The sequence below is a fragment of the Octopus bimaculoides genome, chromosome 5, assembly GCF_046866305.1.
Source record: "Octopus bimaculoides isolate indiv1 chromosome 5, ASM4686630v1, whole genome shotgun sequence".
NCBI lineage: Eukaryota > Metazoa > Mollusca > Cephalopoda > Octopoda > Octopodidae > Octopus > Octopus bimaculoides.
This window is the reverse complement of record NC_142932.1, coordinates 120,773,040-120,794,434: the sequence shown is the minus strand read 5'-3', so window position 1 is coordinate 120,794,434 and position 21,395 is coordinate 120,773,040. Positions and strand designations below refer to the sequence as shown.

At 37.0% G+C, this 21,395-nt stretch overlaps 1 protein-coding gene across 1 annotated transcript in view; it reads right to left on the bottom strand.

Moving 5' to 3' along the window:
• LOC106877294 (WD repeat and FYVE domain-containing protein 3) overlaps nt 1-21,395 on the bottom strand; it is a 293,550-nt gene that overhangs the window by 82,020 nt on the left and 190,135 nt on the right. Inside the window, exons 10-17 of the mRNA XM_089353030.1 lie at nt 14,026-14,123; nt 12,821-12,981; nt 11,128-11,220; nt 10,443-10,636; nt 10,121-10,259; nt 8,619-8,719; nt 8,107-8,270; nt 5,721-5,807 (exon numbers count right to left, since the gene is read on the bottom strand). Coding sequence (XP_089209156.1) covers nt 5,721-5,807; nt 8,107-8,270; nt 8,619-8,719; nt 10,121-10,259; nt 10,443-10,636; nt 11,128-11,220; nt 12,821-12,981; nt 14,026-14,123 — 1,037 coding nt within the window. The remainder of the gene's footprint in view (nt 1-5,720; nt 5,808-8,106; nt 8,271-8,618; nt 8,720-10,120; nt 10,260-10,442; nt 10,637-11,127; nt 11,221-12,820; nt 12,982-14,025; nt 14,124-21,395) is intronic.

The window sequence follows — 21,395 nt, the reverse complement described above, 5'->3', positions numbered from 1 at the left end:
ACACAGGACACTATCCCTATAGTATTTTTCGATGTTGTTGTTATTATTATTATTATTATTATTCAGGTCACTGCCTGGGATCGAACTCAGGATCTTGGGGTTAGTAGCCCACACTCTTAACCACTACGCCATACGCCCATGGGTTAAGAGCGTGGGCTACTAACCCCAAGATTCCAAGTTCGATTCCAGGTAGTGACCTGAATAACAATAATAATAACAATAATAATTATAACAACATCGAAAAATACCTTGGGATGAGGGCAAATATCCGTCAAATGTAAATAATGTATAATTTCTTTTCTTTTGTCATTTTAATTTCTTATTACACTCCATACTCAAGCTAATGCTTTATTCTGAAGCATATGTATATTGAGTTTTAACACCAGGTTATTAGTATCTTTATGCCTAACCAAAATGATGAAATATCAGCATCGTCATCATCATCGTTGTTTAACTTCCGCTTTCCATGCTGGCATGAGTTGGACGGTTTGACCAATGGCTGGCAAGCCAGGAGGCTGTACCAGGCTCCAATCCGATTTGGTAAAGTTTCTACAGTTGGATGCCCTTCCTAACGCCAACCACTCTGAGAGTGAAGTGGGTGCTTTTTACGTGCCACCGACTCGAGGGCCAGTAAAACAGTACTGGCATCGACCATGCCTGACTGGTGCTTTTTACGTGCCACCAGCACGGGAGCCAGTCAGGCACTACTGGCATCGACCATGCTTGAATGGTGCTTTTTACGTGCCACCAGCACGGGAGCCAGTCAGGCGGCACTGGCAATGACCATGCTTGAATGGTGCTTTTTACGTGCCACCAGTATGGGAGCCAGTCAGGAGGCACTGGCATTGACCACACTCGAATGGTGCTTTTTACATGCATATGTGTGTGTGTGTGTGTGTATTTTTGTATCCATATTTCCTTGCTTATGGTAGAAGTAAGGTTTAGTTTTTATTTCAGCCGTATTATGCCAATGATCCTTGCAAGGAAGAAGGAATTTTCTCAATAACAATAAAAACATCATAATCTTTTACACGGGGGGGGGGGGGAGAATTAGGCCACTTTTCCTTTCCTGTCATCTTTTTTCTTCCTCTTCATCCTCATCATCTCAACTACTACTACTACTACTACTTAAAAAGGAGAGGAATATAGTTGATAAATTAAATTTTGGTAAATATCTTGTATTCTTCGGATCTTTTTTAAAACGGGGGCCACATTTTTCATTAACGAAACACTTTGAAACTTGGAACACTGGTAGAATGTGTCATATAAAACATCTTTTTCTCTTAGTCTTCTTAAAAAAAAAAGAAATCCATAAGTTATTCCATGCTAAAGTTGTCGTATTTCTGTAATTTCAACCAATCACTGACGTCCATTCAGCCGATATACATTAAGTGCCGACTACATAAACAAACGATTCTGAAACAATTAACCCTAACCCTAAAGTTAGGGTTAGGGTTAGGGTTAGGGTTAAAGCAAATTTAAAATGAAAAAAGCAAATAAAACGAAGGTATGGAGATTAAATACGCTTTACATCGCTTAATCAGCCAAAGGAGTAAATATAAACAACTGAATACTTGTCAGTGATTGGTTGAAATTATCGAAATAAGACAATTTTTTACATGAAATAAATTTGAATACAAAAATATTTTTCTGTTCTATAACACAAAATAGATAAGTATACGAAGTTTGAAAGTCTTTCCGTACCAAAAACACTACGTAAAACATTAATGAAAAATGTGGCCCCCGTTTTAAAATAGATCCTATTCTTCTTAGACATGGAATGTTGAATAACTAAGTGGATTCAAACAGGAAATAAGCTTAGAAAGGCAGCGACACCACCAACACCACCATCAGTGGCGGCAGTGGCGGCGGCGTGGTGGTGGTGGTGTGTGAGTGGGAGGGTGGTAGTAGTGTGGGTGGGTTGTAGTGGTGTGGGTGGATTGTGGTGGTTTTGTGGGTGGGTGATGTTGGTAGGGTGGGTGGTGGCAGCAATAGCAGTGGTGGAAGCGGGAGAATATCAGAAATAAAACCAACCACAAGAGCACAGTAAGAACAAGTACAAGAGAAGCAACAGCAACAACAACAACAACAGTAATAGCAAAATTTACCCCCTATACAATGTTTTTAACTAAACATCACATTAATCCTATTCACTAATATTGATTTCAAATTTTAGCACAAGGCCAGCAATTTTAGGGGTATTGGGTAAGTCGATTACATCAACCCCAGTGTGTAACTGGTACTTATTTTATCGACCTCCAAGAAAATGAAAAGCAAAGTCGGCCTCAGTGGAATTTGAACTCAGAACATAAAGATGGATGAAAGGCCACTAAGTATCTTGCCTGGGTATGCTAACAATTCTACCAGCTCGTTACCATCATCCTATTCGTTAATATTAAATAATGAGATAAGGTGGTGAGCCGGTAGAATTGTTACCATGTCGAGCAATTTTGCTTAGCAGCATTTCGGCTGTCTTTATATACGAAGTTCAAATTCCAACAAGGTTGACTTTGCTGTTCATACTTTCAGGGTCGATAAAATAAGTACCAGTTGAATACTGGGGGCCAATGTAATCGACTTACTCCCTGCCCTGTAAATTGTTGGCCTTGTGCCAAAATTTGAAACCATTGTTAACGGTTATATTGTACAGTAGAAACTTGCAGTATGACTGCACCATTGTATGAACCGAGACACGTGCAAATTTTTGTCTTGAAGTACAAATGGAAATCCGCAGTACGAGCACACAAATCATCCCATCTTTAAGTTAATTTGATCATTAACATCATCGTTTAACATCCTCTTTCCATGCTGGCATGGGTTGGAGTGTTTGACTGAGGACTGGCAAAAGCCAGGAGGCTGCACCAGGCTCCAATCTGATCTGGCAATGTTTCTACAGCTGGATGCCCGTCCTAATGCCAACCACTCTGAGAATGTAGTGAGTGCATTTTGTGCCACCGGCATGGGAGCCAGTCAGGAGGCACTGGCATTGACCACGCTCAAATGGTGCCTTTTACATGCCACCAGCATGGAAGCCAGTCAGGAGGCGCTGGCATCGACTACACTCAAATGGTGCCTTTTACATGCCACCAGCACAGGAGCCAGTCAGGAGGCGCTGGCATCGACCACGTTCAAATTGTGCTTTTTACATGTCACCGGCACAGGTGCCAGTCAGGCGACACTGGCATCTGCCACAATTACGATTTCGCTTGACTCAACAAGTCTTCTCAAGCACAAAAACCAGTTTACATATTTCTTTTGCATTCTCTTGTTTTATAATTGTTATCTTACTTATAAGTACACCTTTTCTGTTTTAAAACCCATAAAAATGTATTTCTGAGTAGTTTTGCGAGGCTGGAACGGATTAATTATATTTTAGTTAATTTCAATGGAGAAAATTAATTTGCAAGACGAGCTTGGTCATGGAATGAATAAAACTCGTACTGCAAGGTATCACTGTACATTCAAAAAACAAAAACAAAAAAAGAAAAAAAAAAATGACAAAGTAACTACAATGCATTTTAAATTATTTGCAAATTCCTCAAACAGTAAATTACAATTATAATATTGTAGACAGTTTTTATTGGAAGCAGGGAGGATTCTGAATGGATCTTAATAAGATGAAATTATAAAACACTAATAAACATTTTATTGTCCTGTCTACTGGAATGGAATCTAATTGCTTTACAACAAGGTCAGGTCATATTAATGCCAATTTGGCCTTCTGGAATTGAATTCACTAACCTTTACTGATTCACAATCTAAAGACAGGATGAAGTTATTATCAGCAATAAGAATTCCATTAATTAGGAATCAAACCTAAGGCAAGTGTAGCTATACATGTCACCTTGTAAGTATATAGAGCAATGTGTGGAGAGGAAAGCAAAATGCTGACCTTAGAAACAAAATGGTCTGGTAGCTTTATTCATTCAGCTTTTATGTTATTATTAGATAACAAAAGTATTCTCTTCTTCGCCAAAGTATTGATTTTTTTTATGTGAATGATGAGGAAATTAATTTGTCTGGTGGAGAAGATTTAGCTAGCATGCACTTGTTGATGAAATGTTAGATTTCAAAGCAATGTTGCATATAGATTGATAATGACAAAAATATCATCATCATCATCATCATCACTTAACATCTGCTTCCCATACTGGCATGGGTTGGATGGTTTGACAGGAGCTGGGGCATCAGAGAACAGCATCAAGCTCTACTCTCTGTTTTGGCATAGTTTTTACGGCTGAATGCCCTTACTAACACCAATCACTTTACAGAGTGGTACCAAGTGCTTATTACAAAACACCAGCAAGGTTAAACATTCCATAAATCCTCAAGTATAATCCACATTTTTTCTCCAAAATTTAAAGGTCAAAATCCCTAGTGCATACTATATACGAGGTTAAAATGAAAATTATTTTCTAAGCAATGTCCGAGTCTCTATTTGCTGTCCGGCAATGTTTATTCAGACGCATTTTCTGATGTCGGGCGCGAAAATACCTTAAGCTAAGCCTGAAAGCAATGAAGTCATGAAAGAATCATCCATAACTTGCAGTAAGCAACATTTATTAAAATAGAAGTGTTGTATATTGTCTGCACTGGATGGTACTCAGGATGATGTTGTATGGCAAGATGAAATAAATGAAGGTGAATCTTCTGATGATGGAGATTTACACTACAATGATGCTGACATGCTTACGGAGGAACAAATGGGACAGTTATTTGATGCTGAAAGTGACGTTGAATTTGAAAGATTTGAATAAACGTTTTTGCTTTTGTAACTGATGGTGATAAATATGTAAAGGCAATTTACTTAATATTTATTTTTCACTGACGTTATTACTGTTATTTCTTTATTTTCTGCAAACAAAGTGCACAAAAAAGCTGCACATTTGCATAATGTTATATATACAATAATAATAAAGGACGTTACCGTATATATGTTTACAAACCAAGGACGTTATATAGACCTCCTTGACTCAAGTTAGAGAAGGGGTGCGTATTATACACAAGGTTTAGGTTTTTCCTAGGTACAGCCCCCTAAAAATCCCCTGCATATTATACTCAAGGGCGGACTATACTTGAGGATTTATGGTACTTAAAACATGGGGTGCAATGTGATTGTGCCATATCTTCCAAAATAGAAAACATTTTTGATGCAAGCCATAATTCAAAGTTTGGGAGTTATACCATGATATTTTTAGGGACTTTAAATTTGTTCTGTTCTCTTAATAGTAAAATAGAAAATAACTTCAGGGGATTAGCTCCAACGTGAAGACATTAAGAAGAGAGAGACATCTTTCCCTGGCTGGGATATAGGCAACATTCTTGGATTATTTCAAACACACTGCAGACCATGGAACTTTCTGAATGGCACACCAACGAAATTCACCCTACATTTTTTTAGTAGTGCAGCCTACTTGGTGATAAGTTTGAACCGTCTCTCAACAACTAAGTGGATTAAGACCATCTGGAATAAAAGATTCTTGCAGTAGGTTTCAGCTCAAGACCCATAAGCAGATTTTTATTGTTAGGAAGTCCAAAATGAGAAACCGTATCCTCAAAACGCACATAAGTCTTTCACAATGGTTCGATATCGTTGTGGTTGTTTAGCTAAGGTCAGTCCTGATCAATAGATCAAAGACATTCAAACTGTGACCATTCTGTGGTTTATTTTTTAAGGTGTTCTTTAAATACAGATTAATGATGAAATATCGTTAACTTACCGATCAAAGGAATCTAGAGCCATATCATAAAAAAAGCGTATCATCAAACAAGCTGATTGAAGTGTCAAAGGTAGAAGATGCTTGGTTCTGAAAAACAGAGAAAATAGGAATCAGACACCAGTCAATGGCATGAAGTAAAATGGTAACTAGAAAGTTTAACCCTTTAGTATCCAGCTCGTCTAAACTGGACAAATCTAGCCTTTCACACCTACCCTACAATGTTATTCTAAAGAGAAAAAAAAAACCAATCATCATCATCATCATCGTTTAACGTCCGCTTTCCATGCTAGCATGGGTTGGACGATTTGACTGAGGACTGGCAAACCAGATGGTTACACCAGGCTCCAATATGATTGGGCAGAGTTTCTACAGCTGGATGCCCTTCCTAATGCCAACCACTCTGAGAGTGTAGTGGGTGATTTTTACGTGCCACCAGCATGAGGGCCAGTCACACGGTACTGGCAACGGCCTCGCTCAAAAACGTGCTTTTTACGTGCCACCTGCATGAGAGCCAGTCCAGCGGCACTGGCAACGACCTCGCTCGAATGATTTTCTAACGTGCACAAAAATCTCAAAGATACACGATAATACTTGATTAATTCAAAATAAGGTGAATAAGTAAGCATTATATTTGGCAGAATAACCTGATTGTCAAAGAGTTAATGGTTTATTGATATACGTGGAAATATGATGACTGAGGAATTTGCAGTTCCACCATGATTTATATTTGGAAAGAAATTTCGATAAAATACCAGACAATACATGATCTGAATGACTAAATTAATCATTTGAAATCAATTTGTCTCACATTAATTAATCTATCTTCTGAATAGAAAAGCAATCTATTGTATGTAACTTGCTGAGAAGTTCTGGTAATTATTCACTATAGTTAAGAGAATATAGGCACTTAAAATAAAGTCTGCTCCCCAGACAATAAAATTCTTTGCGCTTGTTTGGATTTTCGAAATGTTTCACTAGTTCAATTCTTGATCCTGTCAATCATTTGTTTCTACTGAATAAGACTATTTTCTCAGAAGGTGTTGCTGAAAATACAAAGCAAGATCAAACCTAAGATTATGTAATCATAAGATGATTCTATTAACCATGCAGCCAGCCAAAGTAGTTATTGCCTCACATTTTAGAATCAGAAGTAACTAAACCCTTCCGTTACTGTATTTATTTTGAGATGCTCTGTGTTTCTTGCGATTAGTTTAGATATAACAAAGAATTTAGTAAAGTAATTTCGTTATCATTAAGCTAGTTTTTTAGGAACATAAATTGTGACGAAGATTTGGTGGAAGATTTGAATTCAAAACCTATGGAAACAAAACATTTGAACTACAGAGCCAGAGCTGGTTTCAGCCGGGTTGGTAACAAAAGGGTTAACAGAATGTATATTGCTTTTTTATTTACTTTCTCTTAAGAATAAGGTTAGAATGAGAATTGTAATGTTTATAATTTTCACAGGTGTATTAATGATAAAAAAAGAAGTGGAAAATCTAAAACTGAAAACCAAAACCATTGAGAGATCACAGCTTTTGTATTACGGACATATTAGAATGTTGTAGGAAAGAATCACAAGAATGATTCTTGAAGCCAAGCGAATAAGCAGGGGACCAAGGGGTAGAACAAAAACAAGATGACTGGATAATATCCATAATCTCAGTTGATCATGTTTGGGAATCCAACTGGAAAGTCCAATAATGGTTGGTTCTCATAGGACTCTATAGAGGAGGGGCTTGAGGTCTCTAACTCCATGACCCTTTTAGGAATAGCGGGCAGAGAAGATGGATGGATAGACAGATGGCTGGATAGACAGATAGATGGATGGATATAACGTTAAATAAATTATTCAAGGATCTTTTAAAAATATATTTGCAGGTGTAGGAGTGGCTGTGTGGTAAGTAGCTTGCTTACGAACCACATCGTTCCGGGTTAAGTCCCACTGCGTGGCACCTTGAGCAAGTGTCTTCTACTATAGCCTCATGCCTCATGCTGACCAAAGACTTGTGAGTGGATTTGGTAGACAGAAACTGAAAGAAGCCAGTCATATATATATATATATATATATATATATATATATATATATATATGTATGTATGTATGTATGTATATGTTTGTGTGTCTGTGTTTGTCCCACCCACCCAACATCGCTTGACAACCGATGCTGGTGTGTTTACGTCCCCCGTAACTTAGCGGTTTGGCAAAAGGGACCAATAGAATAAATACTAAGCTTACAAAGCATAAGTTGATTTGCTCGACTCAAGGTGGTGCTCCAGTATGGCCACAGTCAAATGACTGAAACAGGTAAAAGAGTAAAAGAGTGTTCTCATCACTGTCTACCATTTAACAGAAAACAACAACAAAGAAAAAGATGAAATCTTACTTGCTGTCTTTAACATCATTGAAGAAATCCTCAAAAATGGCAATGGATTCTGGGATAGACTGGATTTCTTCTTGATTTGTTTCTTCTGAATCTGGTAGAATGTCAATGGTATTGGAAAAGCAGCCAAGCAGACGTGCAGCTTCTGTTAAACTATCATACCGAACCTAGAAATGGAAAGAGAGATGTGTGAGGAGAAAAAGAAAACCAAAAAAAAAACATTGATTACAACATAAAAATAATCATATTTTCTAGAATACGAGTGGAATTTTCCAGACCAAAATTTACAGCCATCACGGGGTAAGTCAACTTATACACCAAAACAATTTTGAAGGACCAAAAATTCCATGGATTCACAGGATTCAGAGAGGTAGCGACAATATTTGAGTCTTTACACAACAAACTATTGGTATGCTGGGAAATACAACATGCAGCAAACAAACAAAAAAAATCCTCTTAAGAAAAAAAAAATGGTAAAAAGACAAAAATTATTTAAAATCCTTGATTATATTTACCTCAGTTGAGAAGAATTTTGCATTTGCAGGTTCATATCGCATGGCAACTGTTAGGGTACTGAAAACTGTTTTTAACATGGTCAAAATTTCTTCTCTGTCAACTAAAAAGATACAAAACACAACATTAACCATTTTGTTACCAACCTGGCTGAAACTGGCTCTGAAGTAGAAATGTTCTTGTTTTCATAAGTTTTGAATTAAAATCTTCCACCAAACCTTAGTCACAATTTATGTTCTTAACACTAGCTGAATGATAACTAAGTTATATTACTAAATTCTTTGTTATATTTAAAATTAATTGAATGAAACACAGAGTATCTCAAAATAAATACAGTAACAAAAGGCTTAGACACCAGGATATTTTTAACCCTTTTGTTACCAGCCTGGCTGAAACTGGCTCTATAGTACAAATGTCTTTGTTTTCATAAGTTCTGAATTAAAATCTTTCACCAAACCTTAGTCACAATTTATGTTCCTAACACTAGCTTAATGATAACTAAGTTATTTTACTAATTTCTTTGTTATATTTAAAATTAATTGAAAGAAACACAGAGTATCTCAAAATAAATACAGTAACAAAAGGCTTAGACACCAGGATATTTTTAACCCTTTTGTTACCAGCCTGGCTGAAACTGGCTCTATAGTACAAATGTCTTTGTTTTCATAAGTTCTGAATTAAAATCTTTCACCAAACCTTAGTCACAATTTATGTTCCTAACACTAGCTTAATGATAACTAAGTTATTTTACTAATTTCTTTGTTATATTTAAAATTAATTGAAAGAAACACAGAGTATCTCAAAATAAATACAGTAACGAAAGGGTTAAGTCAGGGACCATAAGATAACTGGGCTGGACATGCATGGCTGCAATCTCACTTTAATTGCCAGGTCTTCTCAATTACAACATATCTCCAAAGGTCTCGGTCTCCTGTTATTGCCTCTGTGAAGCCTAAGGTTCAAAGGTCATGCTTCACCACCCCATCCCATGTCTTCCTGGGTCTACCTCTTCCACAGGTTCCTTCCACAGTTATATGTGTGTGTGTGTGTGTGTGTGTGTGTGTGTGTGTGTGTATGCACATTGTTTGTTTTTATGTTCAATTATAATAAAAATAAGTTTCACATTAATCTGAAAGGTTACTCCAGACATTATTTACGTTTGAAAGATATTTGTCCTCATCTTGTTTGTTTTTAACACAACGTTTCAGCTGATATACCCTCCAGCCTTCATCAGGTATATTGGGGAAATTTTGAACCTGGGTTCTCATTCCTAAGGTATTTTTCGATGTTATTATTATTATTATTCAGGTCACTGCCAGGAATTGAACTCGGAATCTTGGGTTAGTAGCCTGCGCTCTTAATCACTATGCCATATGCCCATAGAGTACAACTTGATTATTCTTTAACAAGAATAGTAGTGACAGTGACTTTGAAGTTTTGGCCAGCTATGCCATCATGAGACTGTAAATGAAGAACTAATGGAAATAATTGAATAGAAAGTTACCTGTGTGCCATGGTGACTTTGGAGGTTCGGATAAACACCCTTCCATTGACACAAGCACCGACATCACGTACACAAATCCACCAACTTTACGGAACACTGTTCTTGTACGATGGCTCTCACGTAAAACGTTCAGCAGAGACTGCAAGATAAGGGGCCACAATTATTATTTAAAAAAACACAACACTTGCTCATGCAGAAGAACTGAACCCAAGACCACATGATTGGGAAGCAAGCTTCTTAACCACAGAGCTATGCAAAAAAAAAGAAAAAAAATAGAAAATAAACAAAATTGGATGTAAATATATTTAATTTTCCTTCATACCTTTAATATGTGAGTTTTAAGTTGCAGTGCAGTTACGGGTGCTGTGTGCATGAGTCCTAAAAGGGTGCCCATGTCATCATCACCTCCAGGGGACAGAACCAGCTGCTGGACAATGTTAAGGGCTTGGTGCTGGCAATCAACATAAGGCACCATATTATGAGCACATCGTGCTCCTCCACACTCATGGAACACACCTGTTGAAAAAGAAAAAAAAAGGTGGGGGGGATCACAAAAATGAGCAGATGGTTAAAATCTCAGATTTCAACAGAAAGTGATGTATCTACAATCATTTAAAATAAATTTTGATGAAAGATAAAAACAAATAACTTATTACAGAATTAATTATTTTGTTAAAGCAATTCCTAATTATCAGCCTGCTTGCATGTGTATTACAGAATTACTCTGTGAATGTCGGTGAATTAATAAAAAAGAAAAAAAAAAAGATGCAGTCAGAAGTTGCAGAAGCATTTTTTATTATTACTTTATTTTCTTTTGGAATTTTTAAAACATTGTGGAAAATAGAGTATAAAGTATATTGCTTTATATATATATAGCTGAAATTTATAGAAGAAACAAAAGACAAAGACAGGTGTATGAACAACAAGCAGGTATATTGGTTTGACGGTCGGAAAAATGAAAAAGTGTTTTACATTTCAAGCCTACGCTCGTCAACAGAAATACTTACTGGCATTGGCACTGTTGCCATTCAGCAGAATTGCCAGGGCTTCCATGACATAGAATCCCAATGTCATCTGCTCTTCTGATATTTTGAAATGTTCTGTAAAAGATAACAAAAAAAACAGCTATAATCCTTTAAAGACTCATACTCCATAAAACACCAGTTTTCACATGTTTTTAACAAGAATATTGCTATGCCATTACATTATTTCTTTTATTGAATTAACAGTGTATTAAAATGGTTTCATATCATGCTTCTAATGCACAGCTTTCAGCCGAGGAAAGAATCCCTTTATAGATGCATTGTGTTAAAAAATAAACTTCAGAGCCAAGTGAAACAAAATCACCTCAAAAGTGATTCCAAGAGTTGCATCCTTCAAACCAGTGTATAGTTTAGACACTGTATTAATACAGTTCAGATTGGCCAATTTGACTTTATTTTAGAAGTGACATGTGCATATGACATTGACAAGTAAACAACAATGTGAAATGTCACTCTTGCAGTCACTTCCAAGGTGATTTCATATTGCCTACCTGTGGGATATATTGTGGCTTTTTAACACAATATATCTATAAAGGCAGTTTTACCAGGATGAAAAACTGCAGGCTTCTTTCAGTTTCCGTCTACCAAATCCACATACAAGGCTTTGGTCGGCCCGAGGCTATAGTAGAAGACACTTGCCCAAGGTGCCACAAAGTGGGACTAAATCTGGAACCATGTGGTTGGTAAGCAAGCTACTTACCACACAGTCACTCCTGTGCCTATGGTTAATCAATTTTAACCCTCACCCCCATAATCCATCACATTATTACTAATGATACTTAACTGTCAATGGCTGAGTTTATCAATAGCTTGTAACAACTGGATGAAATTTATGAATGAATGGCATTTTAATTTGCTGATGAGAAGCTGATAATAAGATACTACTAAAAATGTATCTTATATCTCTTTTCAGTTAAGGGACAGCAGCCATGTTGGGGCACCACCTTGAAGGGATTTTTAGTTGAACAAATTGATTGTAGTACTTAGTTTTTAAAGCCCGATATATATTTTCTGTCTCCCACTGGCTTCTGGCTGAGTGGCTCCCCTGCTGGTGGCATGCAATAAGCACCATTCATTCATGTGTAGGTCATTGCCAGTGCCACCTGACTGGCTCTCTATGCTGGTGGCACAAAAAAGCACCATATTAACGTGGTCGATGCCAGTCCCCCATCTCTCACCCCGACTGGCACTTGTGCTGGTGGCACATAAAAAGCACCATCCAAATGTGGCCGATGCCAGTACCACCTGACTGGCTCCTGTGCCGATGGCACATAAAAAGCACCCACTACACTCTTGGAGTGGTTGTCGTTAGGAAGGCTATTCAACTGTAGAAACATTGCCAGATCAGATTGGAGCCTTGTGCTGAAACGTTGTGCAAACAACAAATAAGATGAGGATAAATATTATGTACATAATTCCTCATCTCTTAAATATAGAACTGCATTAAAAAAAGGTCTGCAAAGCCCACAAACTTACCATGTTCAAATAAAAAAAGACAAATTGAATCTATATAATCCTAGATATTCAAAAGCCAACAGAAGTTTGGGATACTCATAGGTTGCACATCAATGATTGCCTAAGTGCACAAAAGGCGCTAGCCTTTGGCTTAAACAACAACATCAATATAATGATAAATAATAGAAGAAATGGTAATTACCAACTCCATTCTGAGGATCTTTCAGAAGAGCAGCATACCGATGTAGACATGTAACCATGACTTCCAACATACCAACTTCCCGAAACACATCTTTGTAGACAATGTGGTAGCGTAATATCTTCAGCAAACTTCTCATGCAGATAATGCTGCATTCAATGGAACTGTGGGAAGAGCAGTACACTAATAAATGCATATGCACATATAAACACATCTATCTATCTATCTATCTATATATATATATATATATTGATAGGAAGGACAACAAAAGAAAGAAAGAAAGAAAGAGACCTCGATATTATGTAAATAGAGGAATTTATCTGTAAAAATATGTGACACTTATTCGGTAGCCATGATAAAACTCCGAGTTTCGGATGCCACAGTTGCTAATTGTGGAACATGACTGTCACTACATGAACCTGATGATTGCAGAAAGCACAAAAATACTAGTTTATTTCAATATTGTAAAATAGTACAAATTGGAAATAATAAAACGCGAAAAATCAGTATTGTTTTCTGCAAGTGCTCCACCCTTATTGCAGCCCCTATTTGTTCCATGTACTTCTCGAGATTTTTGCTCACTGTTCCCAAGGCTCTGACAATTATTGGTACTACTGCTACCTTTTTCATCGACCACAACTTCTTAACTTCCCAAGGTAACCTGTCATATCTCTCAACTTTTCTTTCTTCCTTATCGCATACCTTGTTGTCAGCTGGGTATGCTATATCTATGATCCAGCATAGTTTGTTTTCTTTCTCAATTAAGACTATGTCTGGCTTCCTATTCTCTATCTCATGGTCGCACTGAATCATAAAACCCCATAGGATCTTTGTATTTCTATTTTCGACGATGCCTTCAGGTTTGTGGTCGTACCAATATTTCGCTCTGTCAAGTCCATACTTATTGCAAAGTCTCCAATGGACAAGCCTGGCTATATTGTCGTGGCGTCTCTTATATTCCTTCTGGGCTAGTGGCATACATTGGCTGGTAATATGCCATATTATTATTATTATTATTATTATTATCATTTTACACACACACACACACACTCGTATGTGTGCTTGCAAGTAAGTATGCATACACACACAAACACAGAGAGTCACGTGAGAAACAACAAAAGATAAAACTCAAATTAATCACCAGAATGCAAGTAGTTCAGAATAATTAGTAATTAGTAGACTGTAATAATCCAAACTCAGCTACTTACTGTTGAGTTTTAATGAGTATGCTCAGACTGATGAGCTCTTTACAGGGCACAAAGTTCAAATTAAACACGATGAATTCTAACAATTCAAAGAATTTTTGCTGCAAAGAAAAAAAATTAATAAATAAAAATACATGATTAAACAAACACGAGAAAAATATATTTCTTCAGGTTTTGGCAATTTTCAACATTTCATTCATTAATTTTGTTTTTTTTTTCATCTATTTTTATTTCAACAAAAGAGGTTGGTGGTGGGGGGGGGCAGTTGCAAGTGATTATTAGAGGTCCTTCCCTGACTACTGGAACTGATAGGGTGGGGTGAATGCCCTATCTGAACAACTGAAGACCAATGACTGCTGGGAAAAAAAAAAACATGGTGGTGCATGGGGATGGTGGTGGGAGCAAGATCTGAAATGAATGTTAGCAACAATAAAACGAACTCTGGGTTGCAGAGTTAAATTGAGGCACACGTTAGGCTTGACAATATAAATATTTAATATATTCACAGAGGAAACAATGAACTAGGTCAGATCAAAGTATATTAATCCTAGATTATCATTATCATTATTATTATTATTATTATTATTATTATTATTATTACCACCGCTGTTGTTCATCAATAAGAGATTCTGTAGAGAGTTCATTGAGCTGGTTTGCCAAGAGAAGTAAATTGGATGCTTGCTATTCATCTAAGAGAGACAACACACACACACACACACACACACACACACACATTTTCATCATCATCATCGTTTAACGTCTGTTTTCCATGCTGGCATGGGTTGGACAGTTTGACTGGGAACTGTCAAGCCAAGAGGCTGCACCAGGCTCCAATCTGGTCAAACAGTCCAACCCATGCCAGCATGGGCAACAGACGTTAAATGATGATGATGATGATGATATACATAAGTGCTATTACCTTAGTTATAAGACAGAAAATGAAAAGAGCAAATGTCCAAAACATTAGACAAATTCACTCCACACAATAAATCACTTCATTGAACATGTCTACGAATTTTCCTGATGATTAATTTTTGCCAACATAGCACCAATTACCTTGGATTCTATATTTTAATCTTTTTTCTTATTGTTGTTGGTTTGCCAAATTAACAGGTGCGTGTGTGTGTGTGTGTGTGTGTGTGTGTGTGTGTGTGTGTGTGTACAGGCATGTGTATGTGTATAGCTACATATGGGAAAGATGTTGAATAGTAAAAATTACTTCCTCTAATAGTTTAACAATTATCAAGATTTTCAAAATCTATTGTAGTAACTGAAGCAGAAAATTAGGAGTGTACAGTGTGTACATAATAGATACACACACACACACACAATTTACACATTCACACACAGACACTGCACACATACACACACATACCCCAACACATACACTCTCTACACAACTTACATCATATACACGTACACACATATCACAACTTACACCATTCCTCCACACTCACACACAGACACAATACACAAAACCTATGCATACACATCATGCAAGATGTATCATACACACACACACCTTAGATGAAAAATATGTCCATATACATCCGATAAAACTTATATACAAACATCACTAAATATTTACACACATACACAGACACACATTTTTTAAATAAATAGGTTTTATCATTTTTATCTTCCTTTTTGTCTTCACCTTCCGTGTGTGTGTGTGTGTGTGTGTGTGTGTGTGTGTGTGTGTGTGTGTGTGCACATGTAAAAAAAACAGCAAAAGAATGTGTATATGTGTGGCAGACAGCAAAGTTTATTTGTAAATTTCAAAAGCAAATGTTTTAAAATATTACAGAGGCACAGACACACACAGATGATAGTTAAATTGCTTTTTCTTTCCCATTTCCTGTCCTCCGTTATGAAAGAACCACTATTCAACCACAAACATTTAAAAAATAACAGCTAAACCACCTTCAAGTTACATCTTGTTATTAAAAACAATTCGAGAAAGCAAATTCGAGTATGTTTTGGGTAAAGTGGTCCTAGATACAATGTCTGAATAAAAGGCAGGCTGGTCAGGTTTTGAACAACTTTGATCACAGATCTGCTGGATCAGAGCTGACCTAGGGTTCAACAACAACAACAACAGCAAACTAATACAGAAGCTTTTATGTTAGCAGTTCTCAACTGAGGCTCCCAGGGTCACATGCAGCCCTCAAGCATTCTTCCAATGGCCCTTAACAGTTTTCCCTCTCTAAATATAATAAAGTTTCCTTTAACTGACTTGTGTTTTATTTGTTTCAGTGTGGCCCCCACCTAAAAAAAATCCAGGTATTGGATCTGACCTGGCTATTAAAAAGGTTTGGAACTATTGTTTCATGTAGCTTCACCTACAAAAATAGCAGCTAAATTGCCCATATGTTCCACCCTCCCAGCTTCAAAACAAAACATCCAGTCATATACTCCAAGGTAAACGATGTTTGAATGAAAGACCAACCAATTATGAGTGGAACCCCTATAGCCATATGCCTACTTCTTAGAGGCTGACCTGGAGCAAAACAAGGGAAACTTCTATGGAGTTTCTTAACCTCCTAGCAACAGCAGCCAAACTCCCTCATATCACACTGCCAAAATAAGGAAAGATATTGACTAATGTAGTTCAAGATATCCACCATGGTCAGCTTCGTCTTTTATCCTTTAGGAGTCAGGGGTTGATGAATAAGTACCAGTTAAATATTGGGGTCAATGAAATCGATTTTCCTACCTCTCCCAAAACTGTTGGCCTTGTACCGAAATTTTAAATCAATGTCATTCTAGATACACTATATGTCTCAATAAATCTTTTCTACTCTAGGCACAAGGCCTGAAATTTCTAGAGAGGGGAGCCAATCGATTAGATTGACCCTAGTTCACAACTGGTACTTAATTTATCAACCCCAAAAGGATGAGAGGCAAAGTCGACCTCGGCGGAATTTGAACTCAGAATGCAAAGACAGACGAAATACCGCTAAGCATTTTGCCCGGCGTGCTAAGGATTCTGCCAGCTTACCACCTTACTATATGTCTCAACAATGACAGGATAGCCACAACTAGAATGTCTTTGGTTATAGACCTGCTTCATCAGGATTGACCCGGCATGAAACAATCAACAACATTATGATTACACTACAAGTGTCAGCAGAAGCTACTTCATATGTTTTTGCTTTTTGTTCATTTTCACACTAATTAGATTGAACAAATATTTTGTTTTAACACAATGATTTTTTTCCCTTTGTTATTTAGTTTTTTAACATGTTTGTCATCCTCCATGCAGTCTTCCTATTGTTAATCATGCAATGAAACTATTGAGTGCTAGAGAACTTGCAGAGGCCGGAGAGAAATTAGGTCAGTATGTTTGATCTATTGAATGGTGGGCAAAAATATTAATTTACTTGAGAGAGGAAATACAAGTGGACTGTGAAAACAGCCAAGTATTAAAGACATCTGTATTATTTTCCAGCACACCAGTCAAATTTTTCAGACAAAAATTTATAGCAAGAAAATGGTAGAGCATCTTATATACCAAAACAACTTTGAAGGAACAAAAATTTCATGTGTGAAGTAGTGGAATCTGGAAAGATAGTGATGCAGTTTTAACGCTACACTATATGTTTACACTATAAATAGGCATAGCTGTGTGGTAAAAAGTTTGCTTCTCACCCACATGGTTCTAGGTTCAGTCCCATTGTGTGGTACTCTGGACAAGTGTCTTCTATAATAGCCTAAGGCCAGCCAAAGTCATGTGAATGGATTTGGTAGACAGACACTCAAAGGAGCCTGTCGTATGTGCGTGTATAATAACAATAACATCGAAAAATACCTTAGGAATGAGAACCCAGGTTCAAAATTTCCCCAAGATACCTGATGAAGGCTGAAGGGTATATCAGCCGAAACGTTATGTTAACAACAAACATGATGAGGACAAATATCTGTCAAATGTAAATAATGTACATAATTCCTTGTCTCTTAAATATAGAAGGTGATTATAGTCACAGTAGAAATGGCAGATAGAGGAGACAGCATGCCTGTGAACAAAGACTAGAGCATGTCTGAGAAATTTTTGTAAAACCATTTAATGTTGGGGATCTATTTTAAAACAGGGGCGCCAGTATTTTCTTAATGAAACACAAACGAAACACTTTGAAACTTGAGACACTGGTAGAATATGTCATATAAAACATCTTTTACTCTTAGTCTTCTTAACAAAAAAAAGGAATTTGCAAGTTATTCCATGTTAAAGTTGTCGTATTTCTGTAATTTCAACCAATCACTGACGTCTATTCAGCTCAATAGAGTTACTGCTGGGCGGTCATAAAAATGTTATTCCCTGTGACATATTTCATCCGGTTTAATCGTAATTTATACGCATATATTGTTTATACAATAAATTACGCTGTGCGTATCTATGTGTGTAACAATTTTAGAGTTCGGATTCTCGAGTTAGGGTTAGGGTTAGGGTTACGGTTACGGTTAACAGTCTAGTTAGGGTTAGGGTTAGGGGATTAATACGATATACACAGTTACAGCGCTAACTGTTTTCAACTGAATAGACGTCAGTGATTAGTAGAAATTATCAAAATAAGACAATTTTTTACATGAAATAAATTTGAATACAAAAATATTTTTCTGTTCTATAACACAAAATAGATAAGTATACGAAGTCTGAAAGTCTTTCCGTACCAAAAACACTACATAAAACATAAATGAAAACTGGCGCCCCTGTTTTAAAATAGATCCAATGTTGGCTGCATAGAAAAATTCCACTGCTTTCAAAATGATTTAAAATGCATAATATTTGTGGTTTCCATTTTCCAAGGAGTTAAAAGTTTTTGGCTTCAGTGACAATGCCAAGCCATTCACATGATAACGAAATAGTTGTCTTCAAATCAGTAATTCTGCTGACACTATTCCTATACACTACAGACTATATTATCTCTTACTTTCTCAACTAAAATCCAATTTATGTTGTCTGGATTATAGATTAACCAATGAGGCAGAAAACAACTTCAGAAGTGAACAGTATATTTTTGTTAACAAAAGACAAAATGGCTGTAAGTTGTAAAATTTTTATTTTGTTAAGTTTTTAGCTTAGTCTTAATTTTGAGTTTCTTTTTAATTTATAGCAGTTAATGTGGACATGAGAAGAGATTCCAGCTGATCTCAGAGATAGCGCCATTGTTACAATCTGAATGGAGACAAATTAGATTGTGACACTTACAAAGGAATTTCATGCTAATCTGTTGTTGGAAAAATTCTGCCGAGAATCTAGTTCAACCAACCCAACATACCATTAGAGACACACCATCATTGTCATCATCATCTAACATCCATTTTGCCATGCTGGCATGGGTGGGAGGATTTGACAGGAGCTGCTTAGCCAGAGAGCTGCATCAAGCTCCAGTTGTCTGTTTTGGCATGGTTTCTATGGCTGGACAGCCTTCCTAATGCCAACCATGCCCCACCCCACCGCACCCCAGTAAGTAGGGACCTGGTCCAGTTACTCAAATACATGGACAGATGGTGCAAAATGCAGAGTTGCTTTACATATCTGGATAGTTCACCTATTACAGAAGGTTGACATTGTTGATGAAATCTTGCACTGATTTCTTCTTCTTCTTCCTCCTCCTCCTCCTCCTCCTCCTCCTCTTCTTCTTCTTCTTCCTCCTCCTCCTCCTCTTCTTCTTCTTCTTCTTCTCCCAAAAGACCAGACATGGCTGGTCAATCACCAAACTTGTCAATCAAATATGTAAATGCTGCAGAGGTCATCACAGCCACATGCAGACGCACGGAACTTAAATCTGGTGGACAATTGACTTTAAACCAAACAAATTGCCTACTCTCACAGCATCATCATAATGGTGATCACAATAACCACTAGTGACAGTGGTGCTGCTGTTGCTGCTGCTGCTGCTGCTGCTGCTGCCTTCAGTATTGTAATTGAGGAACATCATCATCATCATCATCATCATCACTTTATTTCATAGCTAATCATGCTAATGATAATCGAAATTATCATCGCAATTGTCATCGTCATCACTGCCGTGTTACACTGATCAATAGCTGTTTCTATCATAAACACTGGCACCATTATTACCATCATCAATATTATCGCATCACCATAATTAATCCTATTAGCATCATAGCAATTATCATCACAATCATCATCATCACCACCATCATCATCATCGTCATCTGCTTGTCTTCAGTATCACCATCAACCTTAGCACCACCACCACCATCATTATCAACAACATTCTTGCTACCATGAATATCAGAACTACCATCACCATCACCATCACCATCATCATCATCATCACTACCAACAAAATTCTAATCATCATCATCATCGCTATGGACAACATCATTCTTGTTATCATCAGTGTCTTCAACATCTCCAACGCCACCACAACCATCATCATTTATCACTGCCATCATCAGGACCGCCCTTCTTTTTAATTACCGTTTTCCCTTTTTATTCTTTGTGTTTTGGTATCAGACAACCCCCATACACTGGCCGGCAGACAAATTGATGATCCAGTTGATTACACACAAGTCTCATTTAGTGTTCAAGAGACAAATAACAAGCAAATCTCCATCAAAGAACAGCTTAATTCTTTAAAACGAAATGTACATTAGATTGCGAGATTCTTCTTAGACAATAAGTTAGGATGGTTATGGCCAGACTTTCTTCGATCACAGGATTCTAAGAACAGCAACATCAGCTCATAGTCTTAATCATTTTCTTTACTGCATTTCTACTGAATTATTAATGGTATCTCTCAGCTTGGAATCATGCAGTGGTTTTCTTCTCTACAGGTAGAGGTGAGTAAAGAGTAGAATCAACTGAAGGAGCTCTTAGTTTATACCTGACATTTATTTTAACAGACCCAGAAAAGAGAGAGAGAGTGTGTGTGTGTGTGTGTGTGTGTGTGTGTGTGTGTGTGTGTGTGTATGTGCGTGTGTGTATGTGCGTGTGTGTGCGTGTGTGTACACATACGTATGTATCTATATATATATGTAACTACATGCGAATCATTGGCAATATTTTTTCCTTTCTTGGACTTTCCTTTGTCTCCTGTTGCTGAAGAGCTTTGCTCGAAACGTAAAACTACCATTCTTTCCTTCCTTGAGCATCTGCTAATAATTTACATGTACCACATGTTTTGGTATCCAGAAGACCCAGTGTGACAGGTAAGGCTATGGAAGTGATATGGAAGCACTGTAGCTAAACTCTCGGTTCTATAATAATACAAGTGAGGAATCTAATGCAGGTCTTGTATGAGCATGTATATGTTAAATAAAATGAGACAACAAAGCCAAGGCTGTGTGGAATTTTCAGGATATTTATAAAGAGAAAGTTAGTCTTACAGCTGTTTCTGGGA